This window comes from Carcharodon carcharias, chromosome 10, assembly GCF_017639515.1.
Source record: "Carcharodon carcharias isolate sCarCar2 chromosome 10, sCarCar2.pri, whole genome shotgun sequence".
Lineage (NCBI taxonomy): Eukaryota > Metazoa > Chordata > Chondrichthyes > Lamniformes > Lamnidae > Carcharodon > Carcharodon carcharias.
Window position 1 is genome coordinate 61,566,055 of NC_054476.1, and position 19,848 is coordinate 61,585,902.

General features: G+C 42.2%; 1 protein-coding gene across 1 annotated transcript in view; it reads left to right on the forward strand.

The window, feature by feature from the left end:
• The first annotated feature begins 706 nt into the window (after window positions 1-706).
• The window catches only part of LOC121283409 (eosinophil peroxidase-like), an 89,750-nt gene continuing 70,608 nt past the window's right edge, over window positions 707-19,848 (forward strand). Inside the window, exon 1 of the mRNA XM_041197965.1 lies at window positions 707-872. Coding sequence (XP_041053899.1) covers window positions 732-872 — 141 coding nt within the window. The 5' untranslated portion in view covers window positions 707-731. The remainder of the gene's footprint in view (window positions 873-19,848) is intronic.

Sequence of the window (19,848 nt, forward strand, 5' to 3'; positions counted from 1 at the left end):
TCCCCACAAAACTATAGACTAGTGCTGCTAGAAATTCAAGGCAGGCATGTTAACATACCAGTCACTCTGCCTTATATTTCTTGGACAGCAGGACACGCTTCACTCTCTAAAATTAAGAGTTCCGCTACTAACTGTTCACACTGCGCTCTGATTCAAGGCAGCATTCATTAGGATTCTTATGAAATGTGTCGGCATTTCTGCTATAACAATTATTAGCACATAAAACTTTAAAACCACTTCTTCCAACTTTAGCAGGCTGATGCCAGTCCGGGTGTCGCATGTGAGACCCCTTGATTACTAGCCTTCACCTAACACACCCAATCATGCTGCAGAAGGTATCCACACACAATGCTTGTGAGAGCCACAGCTCCGGTAGGGTATTCCCAACACCCGGGAGCTCACTTGCTGTGAGTAGCGGACCACAGAGCTGCTGAGAAGACATTCGCTCCAGCCGTGGGAGATGTCAAGGTTAGAGATGCAGTGCCAGAGCCAAGTTAGTGGCTGCTGATGTAAATTGTAACCACAAACTTCCACAACCTACTCTGGCTGCAAGCTTCGGTTTTGTAACACCCTTATTTTCATATTTACAAGTGCCATTTCAATGCCAAAATAATGTCCGCACTATGTACATACGTTTGGTGCCTTTTGTGTAGGACGTCATTGTGGGTAGGTCGTTAGTGTGGGTGCTGGGAACATGCACTGAAAATATCAGGTCAGAATGTGACTCAGGGATGAATGCTGATTTGACTCCAGCAATGCCATTTTCAACCTCAAAGCTCCAGCTAAGGCCCTTTCGTAACCTCACACAGCTGAAGACATTCAGCAGCAGGAAGGAGCCCCGCCAGTGCGACTTAAAGGGATTATGCTTTCAGGTTAGTTACTGGTTTATTTCCATTGGCTGCTGAGTCAGTAGAAGTGTTTGGTGGCTTGTTCTTTTTAAAGCTGGTGAAGCCTACAGTGTGGCACATGTTGAAAGCCTTGGTTCCAGCTTCAAGGTTCAGCTCGGACTCCTTGCTCTCAGTCATGGGTGCCATAGTTTCTATCCCCCTTGGTGTGCAGCATATCGGGGAGAATGAGCAGAGGCAACACAGAGAAGGACAAGCTGCTTAAAGAGGGAGGAGGGGGAGAAGGGCTCTCACAAGGAAGCCATATCCACTGAGTGTTCAAGGACCCCTCCCCCCTACCTCAACTTCAGTGAAGAACAGTGTGAGTGAGAGATACACATCACTGATTTTTTTCATATTCATTCACAGAATGTGCGCTTCACTGGCTAGGCCAGCATTTATTGGCCATCCCTAACTGCCCTTGAGAAGTTGGTGGTGAGCTTCCTTCTTGAACTGCTGCAGTTCACATGGTGTAGGTACACCCACAATGCTGTTAGGAAGAGAGTTCCAGGATTTTGACCCAGTCACAATGAGGAAACGGTGATATTTCCAAGTCAGGATGATGGTTGGCTTGGAGGGGAACTTGCAGGTGGTGGTGTTCCCATGCATCTCGAGCCTGATGGAGATGTGAGAGTATGTGTGAGACTTAGTGGCATTGGTTAAGGTGTGAAAATTCTGTGGATGTGTGATGGGTTTGTGAGTGTGTGAGTTGAGAGTAATGATAAGAGTGGGTTAACCTGGATAGGAAAGGATGAGACCATTCACCCTGTAGTGGCACTAGGTGCCTGTCCTCTTTTGCAGGGTATTGTCACTGACCACCACCTCCCAAGCCTGGTTTGTAACACCGCTGCCTATTCTGTGGCCAGAGCGGGTGCAGAGGACATCATGATGGGCCTCCACAGCATCCAAAAGGCATTCCAGTGACACACCATTAAACCTGGGGGCTGCAGTCTTCTTGCCTTTCATGGACATCTTCCCTGCAGTAGTCGTGGATTGGAAGCATTGGGATATGTGCGCACGGCTGGACTTTAAATATGATGCCCAGTGTGTTGAAGCGGCGACGTGATGGCAGATGGGTGAATATGCACCCACCCACCATCAAAATGGCGCCTTTCCAGGAATGCATAAATAATGTGGTGAGTTTGGGACTATACAGCCTAAAATCCGCCATCGAGGCTGGCAGATAAAATGTCATTTTACCCGCCCGTTACTATACTTAGTGCAAATCTTGGACGATCTAATATCAGAGTCTGCAACATGATTGAGTCCAGAAGTGCGGTACTGAAGTTGGTCTCCACTTCCTTGCTGGAAAGGATGGGCTCCAAGTTCAGTGTAAGGCAGATGCCGGACCCCTCCAAACTCCAGTAGAGTGACTGCAGGCTTCCTGCCAGGCCTGCCAATGCACCAAGCATACCCATCAGCTTTTTTCTACTGACTACTCTATCCAAGTCCTTCAGAACAGAACTCTGGAGAGCTGGCACCTGTACTACCCTTTCCCCTTGCCCTGGCTGCAGGCCACATGTGCTCGATGTCACAGCACATGCAGATCCCGGCTCTGAGCTTTTCTCTGAGGCACACACAGTGTCACTATCTAAGCTGATGGCTGCAAGTGGGAGATTGAGTTAATGTGCTTTTATCATCATTGGTCTCTGCTTCCATTTTGACTTCACTCTCCTGTACCACTGCCTGATCAGGTTGCAGTTCTTGGCTAAAGCAAAAAGGCACAAGGGTATTGTGATGAAAGGAGGGGTAAAAAACAAGAGGAGCATGCTTACACCATCTGCAGCTTGTAAATCAGAGGCGCTTATGTGATGAGAGTGAAGTTGGATGTGAGGAGGATTAGCTATGACCGAATAGTTTCAGCACCACTGCTGGCCAAGGCCTCAGGCATGGCTGCTCCAATGATAGAGAGCACCGCCTCTTCCTCGGGGCTAAGGACATGCAGCCATACCTGTCCCTCACCGGTTGCTAGGTGCTGCTGTTTCAGGTTATGAACCACCTTGTCCTGCAAGAGAGAGAGAAATGTGACAGTTAGTGTGGTGCAGTGTCTTTGGGGCTGTTGTGATTGAATGGTGACATACTATGAGATGTAGGTGTGAGAGTTTCAGCAGTGCTGTGTGTGAGTGAGGGTGAAGTGAAATGATTGGTATGAGTCATGATTAATACAGACAGTTGGTAGCTGAGCAATGGAGCTGATGTGCCGTGAGCGGTGTGTTAGGAGTTGTTGGGGTATGGCATTTAAAGACTCATTCACTAACATTGACATGAGTTCATTGAACTCCTGCACCAGGTCCTCGAGGATAGACTCCTGGTAATGACTGCAATGGCTAACAGCTCCTACCATGCTCACAGTGGCCTCCTAGGTTCCTATGGGTAGAGGACCTCTCTTTTCCAGTCCACTTCCTGTCCACCCCCTGCACCAAAGCCTCGAGTGCTACATGGAAAACCTTGGAACACGCTGTCTGCACCTGTTTGGAGGGGGGCTTATAATCAGTTTTGCCTCTTCTGTCTTTAATCCTAAGGGTGTTAGGCTCACCCGTTCTTATTTTAGACTTTCCCCTCCTGCAGGCTCACCACAACATCAGGGAAGGATGATGATTTTGAAGAAGAGAAGAGTTGGAAAGTCAGCCCATCCATGGAAGGGTCTCTGGACCAACATGCTGTCTCATGTGCCTCTGCCACAACTCCTGCAATACTTACCATTTCATTCTTGGAGCAGGAGGTAGAGTGTGAGGGGAGGGTGAAATTAGATAGTGCAAGTGAGGATGTGGCATTGGATGAGTTATAGAGTTTGATGGAGCCAAGAGTGGGAGTGAGTGTGAGTGTGCTAGTGGGACCTAGGAGAAGAAGGCTGCCCATTGCACAATAAGAAAGTTCAGAGGTCATTCTCTGAACATGTGTAAGTTGCAAATCTGGAATCCACAAACATCATTTGTGACAGCTTGGGGGAAGTATTCTTTTGTTGCAAGAATCAGTACAACAGGTTACAACTATGCTGGAATTACACAAGCTGCTGATCTCAGAGGTGAGTCTTCCTTTTCACAGAACAACAAATTAAGCTTTGCTTTTAGCCTTGGCTCAGTGGTAGCACTCTCATTTCCAAGCAAGAAGGAGACTTTCTAACATAAAAAGGTTGACCCTCCTGTACTGTAATGTGCGAGTGCTGCACTGTTGGAGGTGTCGTCTTTTGGATGAGATGCTAATTGGAGACCCTGTCTTCCCTCTCAGGTGAATGTAGAAGATTCCGTGGAAGAATTTTGAAGATGAGAAAAAGAATTTGCCTCAGTCTCCTGGTTAGTATTTGGTCCTTAGCCAATATCATTAAAAGGATCAACAGATTATTTGGTCATAACTTTGTTGTTTGTGGAATCTTGCTGTACTCAAATTGGCTGCCATGTCTCTCACATTATAATAGTAACTACACTTCAAAAAGTACTTCATTAGCTGGGAAATGCTTTGGGACATCCTGTGGTTGTTATAGGTGCTTTTTAATCCAATTCTTTATTTTGCCCAGCTTCTACACCCTGCTATCTCTCAGAGATCCAATATCTGTCACTAGACCAGCCATCCCACGGATCAGTGGGGCCAAGGATCCAGGGTCCAGCAGAAAGGAGTCCACCTAGACAAAGCTGTCTTTTCTCACCACATGAACATGTGCCCGGCATGGGGCCTTCCCTTCGAAACACAGTGTCAACGGCACAGAGCAGGCAAAACCTTGCAGCCCTGGCACAAGCTCCAAGGTGCAGCCAACAGTGAGTCCTTCCTACCTGCAAGCTGTCACATCCTTTTGTAGTTAACTACATATCTTGCAATACTGAGGCAGTAGCATGTGGGCATGTATAAACACCATGGGGAAATATAAGGAGAGAGTAGATTGTGTTCGCTTTGGTGTTTTTTATATTAAAGGGAAATGTGTACTTCTGTTTATCGATTCATCCACGAAAGAGTGCTCTTATCTCATATTGACTTAAACAATCAGATGATTAAGACTTTTGCAAGCAGATTAATAGGGCCAAAGAGATCTGATGAGCTGTGACATTCTAGGATGAAAACGTGTTTGAAGGATTTGACTTGAAGGTAAATTGTGGCAATGGTGATAAGGGTAGAAAATGTTAAACAGATGAGAACAGTTCAATAATCAGTTCTTCTCCAATGTTTCTAGTCACTTGGTTCTTGAATTGTCAGCTTTCTGTTGCTTGTGTCAGGGTTATTTTTTAAACTGTTGTCAGTAGTTTTCTGCTCTAGATATGTTTCTGCAATCATGGTAAAATCCTAAGGCTTTCACCAGGGGCTTTAATGAATCCAGTTTTTGTGGATGTTTAAAATGTTTTTCTGAATTATATTTATTAATGTTGTACAGTACTCGAATAAGCCTAACTATGTATATAATTATTGTCATTTAGTCAAAGCTTCAAAGAGGCCTGTTTGATGTTGAATTGCTGATTAGTGGCAGTATTTGTACAATGCCTTTCTTTCTTGCAATTGGGGAGTGTGTTGCAGTTCCTGCAGTTTGTTAGAAAAGGTTTTCTTTGATGTAAGGTGTGGGGCCCAGCCAGTGAGAAACACTGTGCTTTCAATTAGCTCTTGTGCACCACAATTTGGAGCTGTATTGAGGCTGGTGACTCTCTCGACCTGTCCTCACCTCTTATTAGGCCTCATGCCACTGGCATTCGGCCTGTGGTTCCTGTTGACAAGCTCCTGGATGTAGGCCACAACTCTTAGGCCAGGAACAGTTAGAGCAGAAGGAAATCTCAAATAAACAAATAAGCTCCACAAGTATCTAGCCTGAGGAAGAGATTGTTATATTAGGGTTATGTGGTTATGGTACCAGACATGCAAAGCAGAAATTCTGTTCAAATCCCTCCAATGAAGTTTGTAGAATTTAATTCAATTCAATAAATCTGGTACTTTATGGGTTAGCACCTGGAAAAATGATCATCAAAGTTGCTTGGTTGTTGTAAAAACTAGTTAACTAAAGTCCTTCAGGGAGGGGAGCCTGCATCCTTTTTCCTGTTTGGTCTGCATTTGATTCTAGTCCCACAATTTGTGGACCTCCCAATAACCTAGCAAGCTACTCAGTTAGCAAATATTTGCTACAGTACATAATTCCAGAAAAAAATATCAGCAACAATCTAGGTATCAGATCAGGGCAAGATGCAAACAATCCAGCCCAGCTGACTGTGCAAGGTCTTCTTCAATAATATCTGGGGTCTGATGAAAGCCATCCCACAAACTAGTCACTCAACAGCTATATCTTTTAGTCAATATCCCAGATTGCTCCATTGCTGCTCCTGTCCCATGGGTAGGACAGACCCATCAAAGGATGAGTTACAGTCATTCACAGTTGGATGGGCATGGTCCTGGGAATCCTCATCAATTGATCGCAGGCCCCATGAAGTCTTGTGGCCTCAAGACAAACAAAAGAAAGGGAACTCCGTGCTGCTTACCATCTACTACACCCCTAGCCCAAAATACAGTGCTCTTCCATGATGAACATTTGGAGGAAGCACCTCTGTTGTTTTAGCAAGCCACAGCACATGCCTGTCCTTGCTGTCCAATTTTTCTCATATCTCCTCGCATTCGCTACCTGAGCTCACATTTTGACATGAGTCTCACATGAGACCAACTTCTTGCTCCCTTATCCTATTTCTACTAAATTGACAACCACACAACTTCCCTTCCCATTCGTAATGCTAGCTGACATTGTAGATGGTTCCCTCTCTCAGGTACTGCCCTATCCTTTTCACACAGGCAGGTAAGCATTTCTGCAGCCACAGATGTGAATCCAGGATGGTTCTTCCCTCCCTGGTGCCAGGGTCAAGGATGTTACTGAATGTCTGCAGAACACTCTCAGTGGGGGAGGGAGAATGAACAGCCAGTGATCACGGTCCATATTGGTACCAGCAAAATAGGTAGCAAGAACAATGAGGTCCTGCAAGCAGAGTTTATGGAGCTAGTAGGGAAACTGGTAATCAGGACCTCAAAGGTGTTATTGTCTGTATTACTCCTGGTGCCACACAGAAGTGAGTATAGAAATAGGAAGACAGAGCAGATAAATCTGTGGCTGGTGCAGGAGGGCTGGCTTTAGATTTCTGGAACATCAGAACTAGTTTTTGGAGGTGATGGGACATGCACAGGCCAGATGGGTTGCACCCAGAGCCTGGACCAATGTTCTTGCAGGATGGTTTGCTCATGCTATTGGGAGGGTTTAAACTAACTTTGCAGGGGAATGGGAACCAGGATGTAGTCTTAGAAAGGATAAGCAAGGTGCACAAAGGATTGAGAGCAACATACAGCCCTAGAGTAAGAAATAATAAAGTATTAGGTGGGGTCAGAGTAAGCAGGAATGTCTTAAGGTCTAAATTAGGTTTACTATGCATGTACCTGAATGCACAGAGTGTGGTAAATAAGGCTGGTGAGCTGCTGGAACAGATATGAGGTTGTGGCGATAAAGCAGGCTTTGCTCAAAAGAGGGCAGGATTTTATAACTAAATGTTCCTGGATATAAAATATATGGAGGAAAGCTAGGGAATGGAAGAAAGTAGGAGGGCTGGCAATATTGATTAAGGAGAATATTATGGTGCTGGATAGTGAGGATGCCCTGAAGGGGTCATGAACAGAATTTATTTGGTTAGAGCTGAGAAATAATTGGGGTACCATAACACTACTGGGTGTATTCTATAGGCCAACAATGAGTGGGAAAGATCTAGAGGTTCAATTTTACAGGGAGATTACAGAGAAGTGCAAAAAATTATAGTGTAACAATAATTTTGAATTAACCCAATATAAACTGGGATAGTAATTCTGTAAAGGCCAGAGAGGGAGAAAGGTTTTAGAAGTGTGTTCAGGAGAAGTTTCTTGATCAGTATGTTTCTGGACCAACAAGGAAGGAGACATTGCTGACTCTGATTCTGGGGAATGAAGTGGGTCAAATGGATTAAGTCTCAGTAAGGGAGCACGTAGGGAACAGTGATCATAGTATCACAAGGTTTAGATTAGCTATGGAAATACACAAGGAGTAATTGTGATCTAAAATAATTAATTGGAGGAGGGCCAATTTCAGTGGGTTGAAAACAGACCCAGCCCAGGTAAACTGGAAGCAAAGTTTGGCAGGCAGAACTGTAATAGAACAATTGGCTACCTTTGAAGAGGAGATAAAGGGCAGAGAGGATACATTCCTACAAGCGGGAAATTTAGGGCTAGCAAAGCCAGAGCTCCATGTTTGATGGATCAGATAGAGAGAAAGATGAAAAAGATAAAGGGAGTATATAACAGATTTCAGGCTGGTATGTGGAATGTGGCAACCTTCCATCTTGCAAGATCATGGTTTGCATCGTGGTGGTCAACTCTGCATTAAGCATAACCTGGTGCGCTCAGGTGCCCCACTCTGGCATGGTAATCTCTATCGCATTTGTTGCAGAGGAAGAAGTGGGCTGAGAAGGTGCACGATTCGCTGACCTCTGCTTTCTCTGTGCCTTTTTCTTGGCCAGCTGAGCTTTTCCTTTCTGCTCACCTCTTCTAATGACCTTCCAAACAGAAGTCACATTGAAAATATAAATGAGAAACTGGCTGAATGTAGAAAGTTCAAACAGGAAGTGAAAAAGGAAATAAGAGAGGCAAAATGAAAGCATGAGAAGAGATTGGCAGCTAACATGAAGGGGAATCCAGAAGTCTTCTATAGATGTATAGATAATAAAAGGTTAGTAAGAGAAGGGGCGAGTGGATTAGGGCACAATAAGGGCTTCTACACATGGAGGCAGAGGGCATGCTGAGGTTCTAAATGAAGACTGCATTTATCGAGGAAGAAAATGCTGCCAAATTCATAGTGAAGGGGGAGGTAGTTGGGACACTGACCGGGCTAAAAATTGATAGAGAGGAGGTATTAGTAAGGCTGGCTGTACTTAAAATTGATAGGTCACCAGGACCAAATAGAATGCATCCGCGGATACTGAGGGAAGTAAAAGAGGAAACTATGGAAGCATCTTTCAATTTCCCCTCCCTGCCCATTGTCTCAGGCTGCAATCCTATTTGACATCAAGCTGATCTTCTAACACCAAATATTTTCCTTCATAAGAACCTTCTTCTTGCAGCTCTCAATCTCAGCCCACATGCAGCTAAATCCCTTATCATCGCTTTTCATCACATTCAAGCTTGACACTTGCAACGTTCTCCTGGCTACCATCCCATTATCCATCCATCATAAACTACAGCTCATCTAAAAGTCTGCTACCTGTATGCTATCCTGCACTAAGAACTTTTCATCAATCGTCATTGTCCTTACCTGATTCCCCCAAGCCTCCTATTTAAAACTCATCCTTATGTTTAAATCACTCCATGGACTTGCCTCTCCCTATCTCTGCAACATCCTCCTTAGAAACCTAGAAACATAGAAAATAGTAGAAGGAGTGGGCCATTCAGCCCTTCGAGCCTGCTCTGCCATCCATCATGATCATGGCTAATCATCCAACTCAATAGCCTGCTCCCGCTTTCTCCCCATATCCTTTGATCCCTTTCACCCCAAGAGCTATATCTAACTCCTTCTTGAAAATGTACAATGTTTTGGCCTCAACCACTTTCTCTGGTAGCGAATTCCACAGGCTCACCACTCTCTGGGTGAAGAAGTTTCTCCTCATCTCAGTACCCCATATCCTCAGACTGTGACCCCTGGTTCTGGACTCCTCCACCTTCGGGAACATCCTTCCTGCATCTACCCTGTCTAGTCCTGTTAGAATTTTATAAGTTTCTACGAGATCCCCCCTCATTTTTCTGAACTCCAGCAAATATAATCCTAACCAACTCAATCTCTCCTCATATGTCAGTCCCACCATCCCAGGAATCAGTCTCGTAAACTTTTGTTGCACTCTCTCTATAGCAAAAATATCCTTCATCAGATAAGGAGACCAAAACTGCACACAATATTCCAGGTGTGGTTTCAGAGAAGCCCTGCATAATTGCAGCAAGACATCCCTGCTCCTGTACTCGAATCCTCTTGCTATGAAGGCCAACGTACTATTTGCCTTCTTTACTGCCTGCTGCACCTGCATGCTTACCTTCAGCGACTGGTATACAAGGACACCCAGGTCTTGTTGTACGTTCCCCTCTCTCAGTTTATAGCCATTCGGATAATAACCTGCCTTCCTGTTTTTGCTACCAAAGTGGATAACCTCATATTTATTCACATTATACTGCATCTGCCGTGCATTTGCCCACTCACTCAGCTTGTCCAAATCTCCAGATCTACAAACCTCTACCCAAAATCTCTGTTCCTCATTTCAGGCCTTTTCTCATTTCCCCTCCCTCTGTCACACTATTGGCAGCCTTACCTTCAACTATTGAAACTGGAATTCCTTCCCTCAATCCCTACATCTTGTCAGCGCTCTCTTTTCCTTTAAAGGCCTCTTTAAAACCTACGTCTTTCACAAAGTTTTTGCTTACCCCTCTTAATACTTCCTTCCTTCACTCAGCTTCTATTTTTTTAATCTGATTATACATCTGTGAACGACTTTATGATGTTTGACTATAAATGCAAGTAGTTGCTGTTTCACCTCATTGACTGCTGCAGGAGTATAATACACACACCATATATCAATATGTGTATAAAACAGTTAATGACTTGCATAGTGCACACATTCCTTCTCCACAAAGCTTCTTGCTGTCATGATTTTCAAAAACATTTATTTTGTCAACAGTTACCATTCTAAATTGTTATGTAATCATTTCCCATTCAATTTTAAGGTGTTAGCTATCACAGTGTAGTTTCACTCTGTGGCCATTGGCTGGCTCAGTCAAATGAATTTCTGAAGTCTCTCTCCCACCTTGTAAGGAATAAAAACTTACATTCATCAAGGGACCATTGGCAATGCTACAGACAAGTTACTAATAATGATATGGAAGTACCAGTGCACATTAGCATTTGCAATACTGGGAGGAGACAAAAAAAATCACATAACCTTACTCTGATTATTGTTTTGTGAATGATCTCACAGTACTCAAAAATACCCTGCCATCATTTTCAAATGCATGGAATCCCCAGCAATGTCCCTTATCAGAAGGAGCAAAGACATCACCTTGACCTTCAATTTCTGATGAATTCTGACAGAAGTTATGTTCTCTATTTTGATAGAGACACTGTCTATCAATGCCCAAACCACAAATTTAAATATTTAGAACTAGAAATCTTTTTGAAGTTTGTATGAATGAGACTATTATTTCAAAGCAGTTGAAGCTTTGTTCTGCAGTAATGAGTTCTGCCAATGCAACAGCCAAATCCAACAGATAAAAAGGGAACTGAACCTCACTGAACAAACACACAGGGATAACTGAGAGACATACACGCAGGTCTAGAATTCAACTGTAGCAGTGGAAATCAGCACTGGGAATCTAGACACAGGGTTGGAAATTCAATCTTCAGAACTGGTAACCCAAACACAACTGAAAGTTACAGCTTCAAACTGGGAAATCTAAACATAGGTCTGGAAACATTAGTTTCAACAGTGAGAATTCAGACACCCAAAATTCAAGCTTCAGCATTGGAATCCTACTGAACAGCAGAGAACGACAGTACCCTGCAAGGGACAGAATGATGGTAAGGAAGGAATTCTTTAACCTATAGAATAATTAAAAAGTCTATTTTACATTTCACATCAGGATGGCTAATAATGTGGATTTGGGGTTCTATGACTCATCCTACATAGGCAAGTTCTTTCCCGCTCTTTCCTGGTCTTTCATGGTTTCTTTCTCAGTTTCCCTGTCTATTTTTCTCTCTCTTCCCCCACCTTGCCTGAGTTTCTCCAGAGGCTAACCTTCTCATTTGTTCTGAGTTTATCTGTTTGAGGGAACAGGCTGCAGTCTGAGATCTTGTGTGCCTGGCCCCCTCAAACGCTTCTCTGGCTCAATCTATCTTCATAGATAGAGTTGCTTAGATTTTGATCAGAAGTCAAAGATGGCTCAGGGTGCCCACTCCCATTCCATGTGCTCTGATGTGTGTCTTTCATACCAATAAGTTCATTGTTCGAAGAATTTGTGACATCTGTAAAAGTTCCTGCATTGTAGTGAGTACCTGCTTAGAATTTTTGTATCTTATTTTGTCATTCTGTTATGTGGATTGTTAGTTGTTATTTCCATGTGAAATCTGTAAAATTTTTACAAATAAATGTTTATTTTTAAAATTGAAGAATAATATTGTTTGGTGCAATGTAAAATTGGAGAATAAGGTAGTTGGAAATTAACATTTGCAAAATGCTGCAAAATTGTAAGAATGATGAATCTGTAAATCAGATTTTATTTAGGATTTTTATGCCCAAGGTCTAATTTGATATTTTTAGTTGTCCTACAAAAAAAGTAATTGAGCTAAAAAGATCCAGCCATGACTTAGTTAAGCACTACCTAAGTCTTAGTTTATCTTAAAAGTAAGACTCAGTTTATGCATTATTAATAACTAGTTTTGACAATATAACTACATAGTAAAGGAGAATATGATTGCTAACATAATCATTACAGACAAAGCAATAATTTGATTCCAGAACTACAATAATTCAGTAGTAGTGAGGCCCAACTTAACATAATGTAACCCAGTTCAGAATTACAATATCACAACTTCAGCTCGATTCAACTTAATGTAAGATAACAGGAGCATTTAACTTCAAGAAATGCAACACCTGCTTAGCAAACTAATCCTTCACCGTTGATATGGTGAAGAAACAATTAGCCATCACATCATTTCTGTTTAAACCCATTTCATGAATAATGATAAAGTACCCTACACTTTATTGTTCCTGTGAAATTCTCAAATGCATCTTTGCCTCTTAAAAGTTCTATGTAAATCAACTCAATTAAAAAAAACTCACTCATTGACAAAAACTTAGTAGAGCATTGGTTAAGCAGTATTTAACTCATAGTTGTCATCCAAATATTAAAAACTGAACAGAACACCATTTGATGATTATTGTGCAAACTGTCAGTAACCTCACTGACTGCCATAGATACATTGGGTAGCCTTCTTGTTAGAGAACTTAGCTATTAAAAAACAGCGCTTTCTTAAAGTAACTAATTCAATGGAACATCAATAGTGCAGTATGAACTGCACTATGGACTAGTAAACTATTATTTATCATCAATACCATAACTAAACAAAAATTTGATTTCCTTTCCTGGGTGAAACATCAATTATATTATTTAGTCAGATCCTCACTTGACTATTGAGTTTCTCCTTTCACCCTAATGCCACAGAATAATCCAACTCTTTAAACTTTTCTCTATCAGTGACTTTTTTACCTAAATAAGATCTGCCTTACAGCCCTTTGGATACAATGTTCACATTAACCTGCTCAGTACACAGATGACTCAAAATGCCAGTTCCTAGTTTAATCTCAGTTCTTATCATTGCGTGATTAACTATCATTTTTATGTTTTTAGTTGTCCTACAAAAAAAGTAATTGAGCTAAAAAGATCCAGCCATGGCTTAGTCCTCAGTAGGAGCTAGGTGGAGTGTTGGTTAAGCAATACCCAAGGCTTAATTTATCTTAAAATTAAGACTCAGTTTAATGCATTATTAATAACTAATTTTGACAATATAACTACATAGTAAAGGAGAATATGATTGTTAACATAATCATCACATACAAAGCAATAATTTGGTTCCAGGATTACCATTGTGATGGGTGTGGGAACTGTTCCCCTTCCATCGGGAACGATTAAGGTGTATGTTAAAGTGTACACATCACCTGCTGAGATAAAAGCAAAAAACTGCGGATGCTGGAAATCCAAAACAAAAACAAAAATACCTGGAAAAACTCAGCAGGTCTGGCAGCATCTGTGGAGAGGAGCACAGTTAATGTTTCGAGTCCACATGACTCTTCAACAGAACTAAGGAAAAATAGAAAAGGGGTGAAATATAAGTTGGCTTAAGGAGGGGGGGGGTGGGACAAGAAGAACTGGGTAGAGGGCCAGTGATAGGTGGTGATAACCAAAAGATGTGACAGACAAAAGGACAAAGAGGTGTTGAAGGTGGTGATATTATCTAAAGGAATGTGCTAATTAAGGGTAGAAAGCAGGACAAGCAAGGTACAGATAGCCCTAGTGGGGGTGGGGTGGGGTGAAGGAATCAAAAAAGGCTAAAAGGTAGAGATAAAACTAAAAGGGCATATAAGGTATAGGTTTAAAAATAATGGAAATAGATGGGAAGAGAAAAATCTATATAAATTATTGGAAAAAACAAAAAGGAGGGGGAAAATCGGAAAGGGGGTGGGGATGGAGGAGAGAGTTCATGATCTAAAATTGTTGAATTCAATATTCAGTCCAGACGGCTGTAAATTGCCTAGTCGGAAGATGAGGTGCTGTTCCTCCAGTTTGCGTTGAGCTTTACTGGAACAATGCAGCAAGCCAAGGATGGACATGTGGGCATGAGAGCAGGGTGGAGTGTTGAAATGACAAGCAACAGGGATGTCCGGGTAAGACTTGCGGACAGACCGAAGGTGCTCTGCAAAGTGGTCTCTCCAATGTAGAGGAAACCACATTGGGAGCAACGAATGCAGTAGACTAAGTTGAGGGAAGTGCAAGTGAAATGCTGCTTCACTTGAAATGAGTGTTTGGGCCCTTGGACGGTGAGGAGAGGGGAAATAAAGGGGCAGGTGTTGCATCTTCTGCAGTTGCATGGGAAGGTGCCGTGGAGTCAAGATAGCAAGAAATGAGTTCCGTGGGGCAGGAACAGGCTGACACGATCGGTCTGCCGGGACAATCCTGTTTGTGGATTTTAGGTAGGAGGTAGAAGCGGGCCATCTGAGGTTGGGAGACTATCAGGTTGGAAGCTGTGGAAGGAAGATCTCCAGAGGAGATGAGGTCAGTAACAGTCCTGGAAACAATGGCTTGATGTTCAGTAGTGGGGTCATGGTCCAGGGAGAGGTAGGAGAAAGTGTCTGCGAGTTGACGCTCAGCCTCTGCAAGGTAGAGGTCAGTGCACCAGACAACAACAGCACCACCCTTGTCAGTGGGTTTGTTGACAATGTCAGGGTTGGACCTGAGAGAACTGGGTGCAGCAAGTTCAGAGAGAGACAGGTTAGAATGGGTAAGAGGAGCAGAGAAATTGAGACGACTAATGTCACGCTGACAGTTCTCAATGAAAAGATCAAGAGAAGATAAGAATCCAGAGGGAGGGGTCCAGGTGGAGGGAGAATATTGGAGGTGGGTAAAAGGATCAGTTGAACGGGGAGAGGACTCCTGCCCAAAGAAGTGAGCATGGAGATGAAGGCAGCGGAAGGAGAGTTCAGCATTGTGCCAAGCCCGAAATCCAATGAGATGAGGGCGTAAGGGTATGAAACTAAGTCCTTTGCTGAGCACTGAATGTTCAGCATCGGAGAGGGGAAGGTAAGGGGAATGGTGAGTACACGGCCGGGGCTGGGATTGGAAGATGGGATGGGGACAGAGGGACAGGCAGGGGGGGAGGGTCCTGGAAGGGTGTTGGTGTCAATGAGTTGTTGGAGCTTGCGTTCCTTAGCACATGAAAGAAAGAGACAAAGTTTCTTGTTGAGGCGTCGGTTGAGATGACCTGCTGAGATAGTTGTACTGTGATTTTTTTGATGAATCAGCCAATTTTCCTGAACTTGTTACAATTTGGAATAGCTCAAGGAATCTCCTCTTACTGGGAATAGAAATTTCTCTTGAACATTCACAACCAAATTCATGAGAAACATTTTAATAAACTCTCTATCAAATTTTCGAACATCCTTTCTGTAATGAATATGTGGCAAGGCTTCTGGTAAAAGGCACTTGTCCCAATGTTACTTTGCTGTATCTTTGTCTCTCTGTGCCAACATTGTAAATAATGAATATCTCTTTCACATTTACTTCGGGCTACATTGTCAGCAGGTGTCACTTTATGTAATGGGCATCTTAATTCCTCATCTTTCTAATCAATATCACTTATATATTTTACAGCTTTGAAAAATGAGAACCTATACTTTTTTCTGCCTCGTCACTTTGAGCTTCTTTCCATTTTTCACCTGAATTCTGCATTTTTCTCTCAGATATTTTTACTTCATTTTCACTTTGATCAAGTTTCCTACCAGGTAACTACTTGGTTTGCCTTTTTATTCTAACTTGTCTATTCATATTCTGTCTTCCTATTTTAGCTTGATTTCCCTTTCCTTGATTCTATTAGCTTATGTCTTTACTTTTTGTTAATTACTGTTTAAGATCTCTTTTCTGTTTCTTCTTGCTAAGCTATTTTTTATTTTAATGATGTAACAAGAAAGGACACAATGGGTAGAGTTTATGGATTTCCACTTACAGCAGAAAGCTTTGTGCAATGGGGCCGTTTATTGGGAGTTCAGATGAGAAATCGTTGCTCGCCACTAATTTGTAAAATCTAGGTCAATATTTTCAACTGTTCACTTTCTCACTTCCAGAATTTTTTGATTGTATCTTGACGTAGATTTGTGAATGGTCAATGATCTAAATTCCACCGGTAATTAATCCTATCTTTCACATGCCCTTATCATAGCAATATGAAGCAAGTTAAAGTTCAGGAGATAATGCAACAATTACTGTCAGCGTAAGATTCCCACCAGTGGCAGTTGAGAGATGTGGATGGGAGTATGAACGTCACTGGTTGCAGTACAATACTTTCTTAGCACAATCCATGACTTTGCCAATTTTAAAGCTGTAACTGAGGTTGCTCTAACCATGAATATTTCTCCCCCTGATGAGTCTGCAAGGACCTGCACCTTGAATATGGTGGTCATTGCCTCGTCCACATTCCTTTCCTTTCTCTTTCCACTTTTCTGGTTCATACATTGATTTTCTGATTTTCTCCCCTTTATCATTCACCATCTCTTTCCTTTTCAGGTTCCCTCTCTGCTTTTTTTGGTTTCCTTCTCTTTTTTTCAGTCATGTTCTGTCCTTTACTGGTTCTCTCTACCCTTTATGGGTTTTCCACACAGCCTCTCTTCAATTTGAATTTTTGAGTTTCTCTGTCCCATCTCTCTTCTTTCTTTCTCTTCTCCTCACCTTTTCTGGTTCACCACCTCTTTTTTCTATTTGAATTCTATAGAATTTTAGTGAATGGATAATTCTGGGGCAGAGGTCCCCAGCACTATAATCAGAATGTTATCATCACAAGCCTCACAGTGAGAACAATCTGCCCTTAATTCCCTCAGTGCACTCAGGCACTTCTTAATGTTATGTGGATTAAATCAAATTTACTGGATAGTGCTAATTATGGTAGTGTTCCTCAACAAAAGGCCAAGTCAGATCATCTACTCATCACTTTTAGCTGAAGATACTGACAAACACTTCTGCCTTGTCTGTTACATTCAAATACTGGCTTCATTATGGTTGCAAAGAGGGCTGTTCCTTGAGCCTCTGCTCCTATTAGTATCCTAGTTGTCATTAGCATGATGGGCGCAGAGCATTAGAGAGCTTTGTTCTGATCCATAGGCTATGGGATTGCCTAACTCTGTGCAAAAATGCTACTTTGGGGTGCTTAGCTTACAGGTAGCCCTGAGTTCACCAGGTTGGTGTCTCATTCTTAGTTATGTTTGTTGCTGCTTCTGGCACACCTTTTGTAACCCCCATTGAAACAGGGTTGGTTTCCTTGTTTCGTGGTGAGTGAGGACAGGGGGATGGGCTGAGCAATGAGGTTACCGATTGTAGTGTTATAACATTCTGCTGAAGTTGATGGAAGCCCAGATTTGAATAGCTCAATCTGTCTTAGCATGGTGGTAGTGCCACACTATATGATGGAGAATGCTCTCACCAATCTGAAAAGACTTAGCGGATGATTTTAATTGATCCTGCTGGGTAATATCTGTAGTCAGCTGAAAGGAAAGCACAGGCGGTTAATCTACTACCAAGTGTTTCCCATTCAATGGCAATCAGTACAATCAACACCTTGGTTTACACAAGAATTGTGAGGTGATCACTCTTACAAATGCCATCATGGGCAGACTTGACTGCAACAGGTTAGTGAAGTCAGAGGTCAGATAGGCTACCTTACCATGTGACTCAGGCCCAGGTTGGCAGTCATGTTCTTCAGGAATCATCCAACTCTGTCAGTGGCGGTACAACTGAGCCATTCTCAGTGGGAGACATTGAAGTCATTCAATCAGAGTACAATCTATCCCCTTGCTTTCTTCATGATGCTTATCATGGAAAAGTTACTGATCTATCAGTTGTTTGTGAACAATAACTGGTGATCCTCATTTGACTTAAGTATTAGGTCAGTCTGATTCTTTCCTAACATTAAATTTTCTAATAACTGTTTACAACTGGCCATATCAGAGGCTATTAAAAGGCAACCGTGTAGTGTAGGATTGGAGATACATGTAGGCCAGACTAGAGAGGGATGGCAGGTTCCCTTCCCTGACATTTTTTTGAACTATACAGTAGCTCTAGTGCCAAAAATTAATAGATGTGCTGCTGAAATGTGACATTGACACTAAAGATGTCAGATTTATCCAGCGCCTACATTGGGACCAAATAGCGAACACAGGCTAGAAGATGGATAATCAGACATGTTTCAAGCGAAGGGTACAAAAAAGCTGTGTGCTGTCGACAAAACTATTCAATCTGTACACAGACCAAATATTCAGGGAATTAGATATACTTGCGGCATAAAACTTAGAGGCAAAAACACAACAAACTCGTGGTATGCTGCCAATACAGTGCTACTTGCAGAATAAGAAGAGGCCCTATAAAATATCACAGATCAAGTAAAATCTAAAAGTTTAGAATATGGATTGAGTATGAACATCAAGTAGACAAAACTAATGGTAGTCAGGAGGAATACATTAGAAGAAACATAAGTGAAGACTGAAATGGATGGTGTCACACTGGAACAAATAGATAGGTTTATCTATTTAGGACAAATGATAACAGAAGTTGGCAGATGTGATGCCAAAATTAAAAGAAGGGTAAATACAGGCAATTTTGTGAAGATGAAGGATTTGTTAAAACTTAAGTTTGGAGCAAGGAAAAAACTCATAAGATGCTAAATTCTATTTACTTTCCTGTATGCCTCGGGAACCTCAACAATAAGTAAAGATCTGCGGAAGAGAATAGAGGCCTTTGAAATGTGGAGGCAAAGATGTATGATTAAAAATCCAATATACAGATCATAAGACCAATGAAGAGGTACTTGAATTTGCAGGAACAAAAAGACCACTAAAAGAGTAAAAAGGTCAGTATTTCAGACATTTGATGAGAGCTGGAAAGTTACAGAGATCTCTTTTAGAGGGTAAAGTGGAGGGCAAAGCAGAAAGCGGAGTCAACCTAGGTGTACTTGGAGGATGGACATCACGGAGCAGTTTCAGATGAGCTACAGTGGACGTGTGAGGATGGCGCAAGACAGGCGAGTGTGACTTACCACAGCGGCAGATCACCCAGTAGGAGTAGCTGCAAGTAGCAGCGGCGGTAGCTTTCATAATTATTTTCCTGGTAGCAGCCCACAAATTACAAGATATACCAAATCTCATTTCACATCTTGACATATTGGTGGTCATGTTGTCAGATTTTTTTTGTGGCCACTAACCAATGGCAAATTTCCATAATAATGTACAACCATTGAAGAGGTTGTCTGGTGCACTCTGGAAATACAGGAGCAGGGTGATAACTATAACTCTCATATCACACACACATACACGCATGCACACACACACACAATCTGTCAATGAGAGCAGCCCAGGAGAAATTGTCAGTCCTAGGACTAAAGCAGAACTCTGGCCCCATAGTAAACAATAGCCCCATGCGGGGAACTTCTAATTTGAATGACTAATTTTAAGATTAAGCTTTGTAAACTTTTGTTGGATGTTTTCAGAATTTTGACGTTTTGCATGATTCATTTTGTGATAGTCTCTGGTTCGACATTGCTGTTTATTGCTGGCTGGTAGCTTTTTCTGCCTGTCGAGTGAATGGAAGTTTCATTTCATTGCTTTAATTACAACAACTAGTATTTATATAGTACCTTTAATGT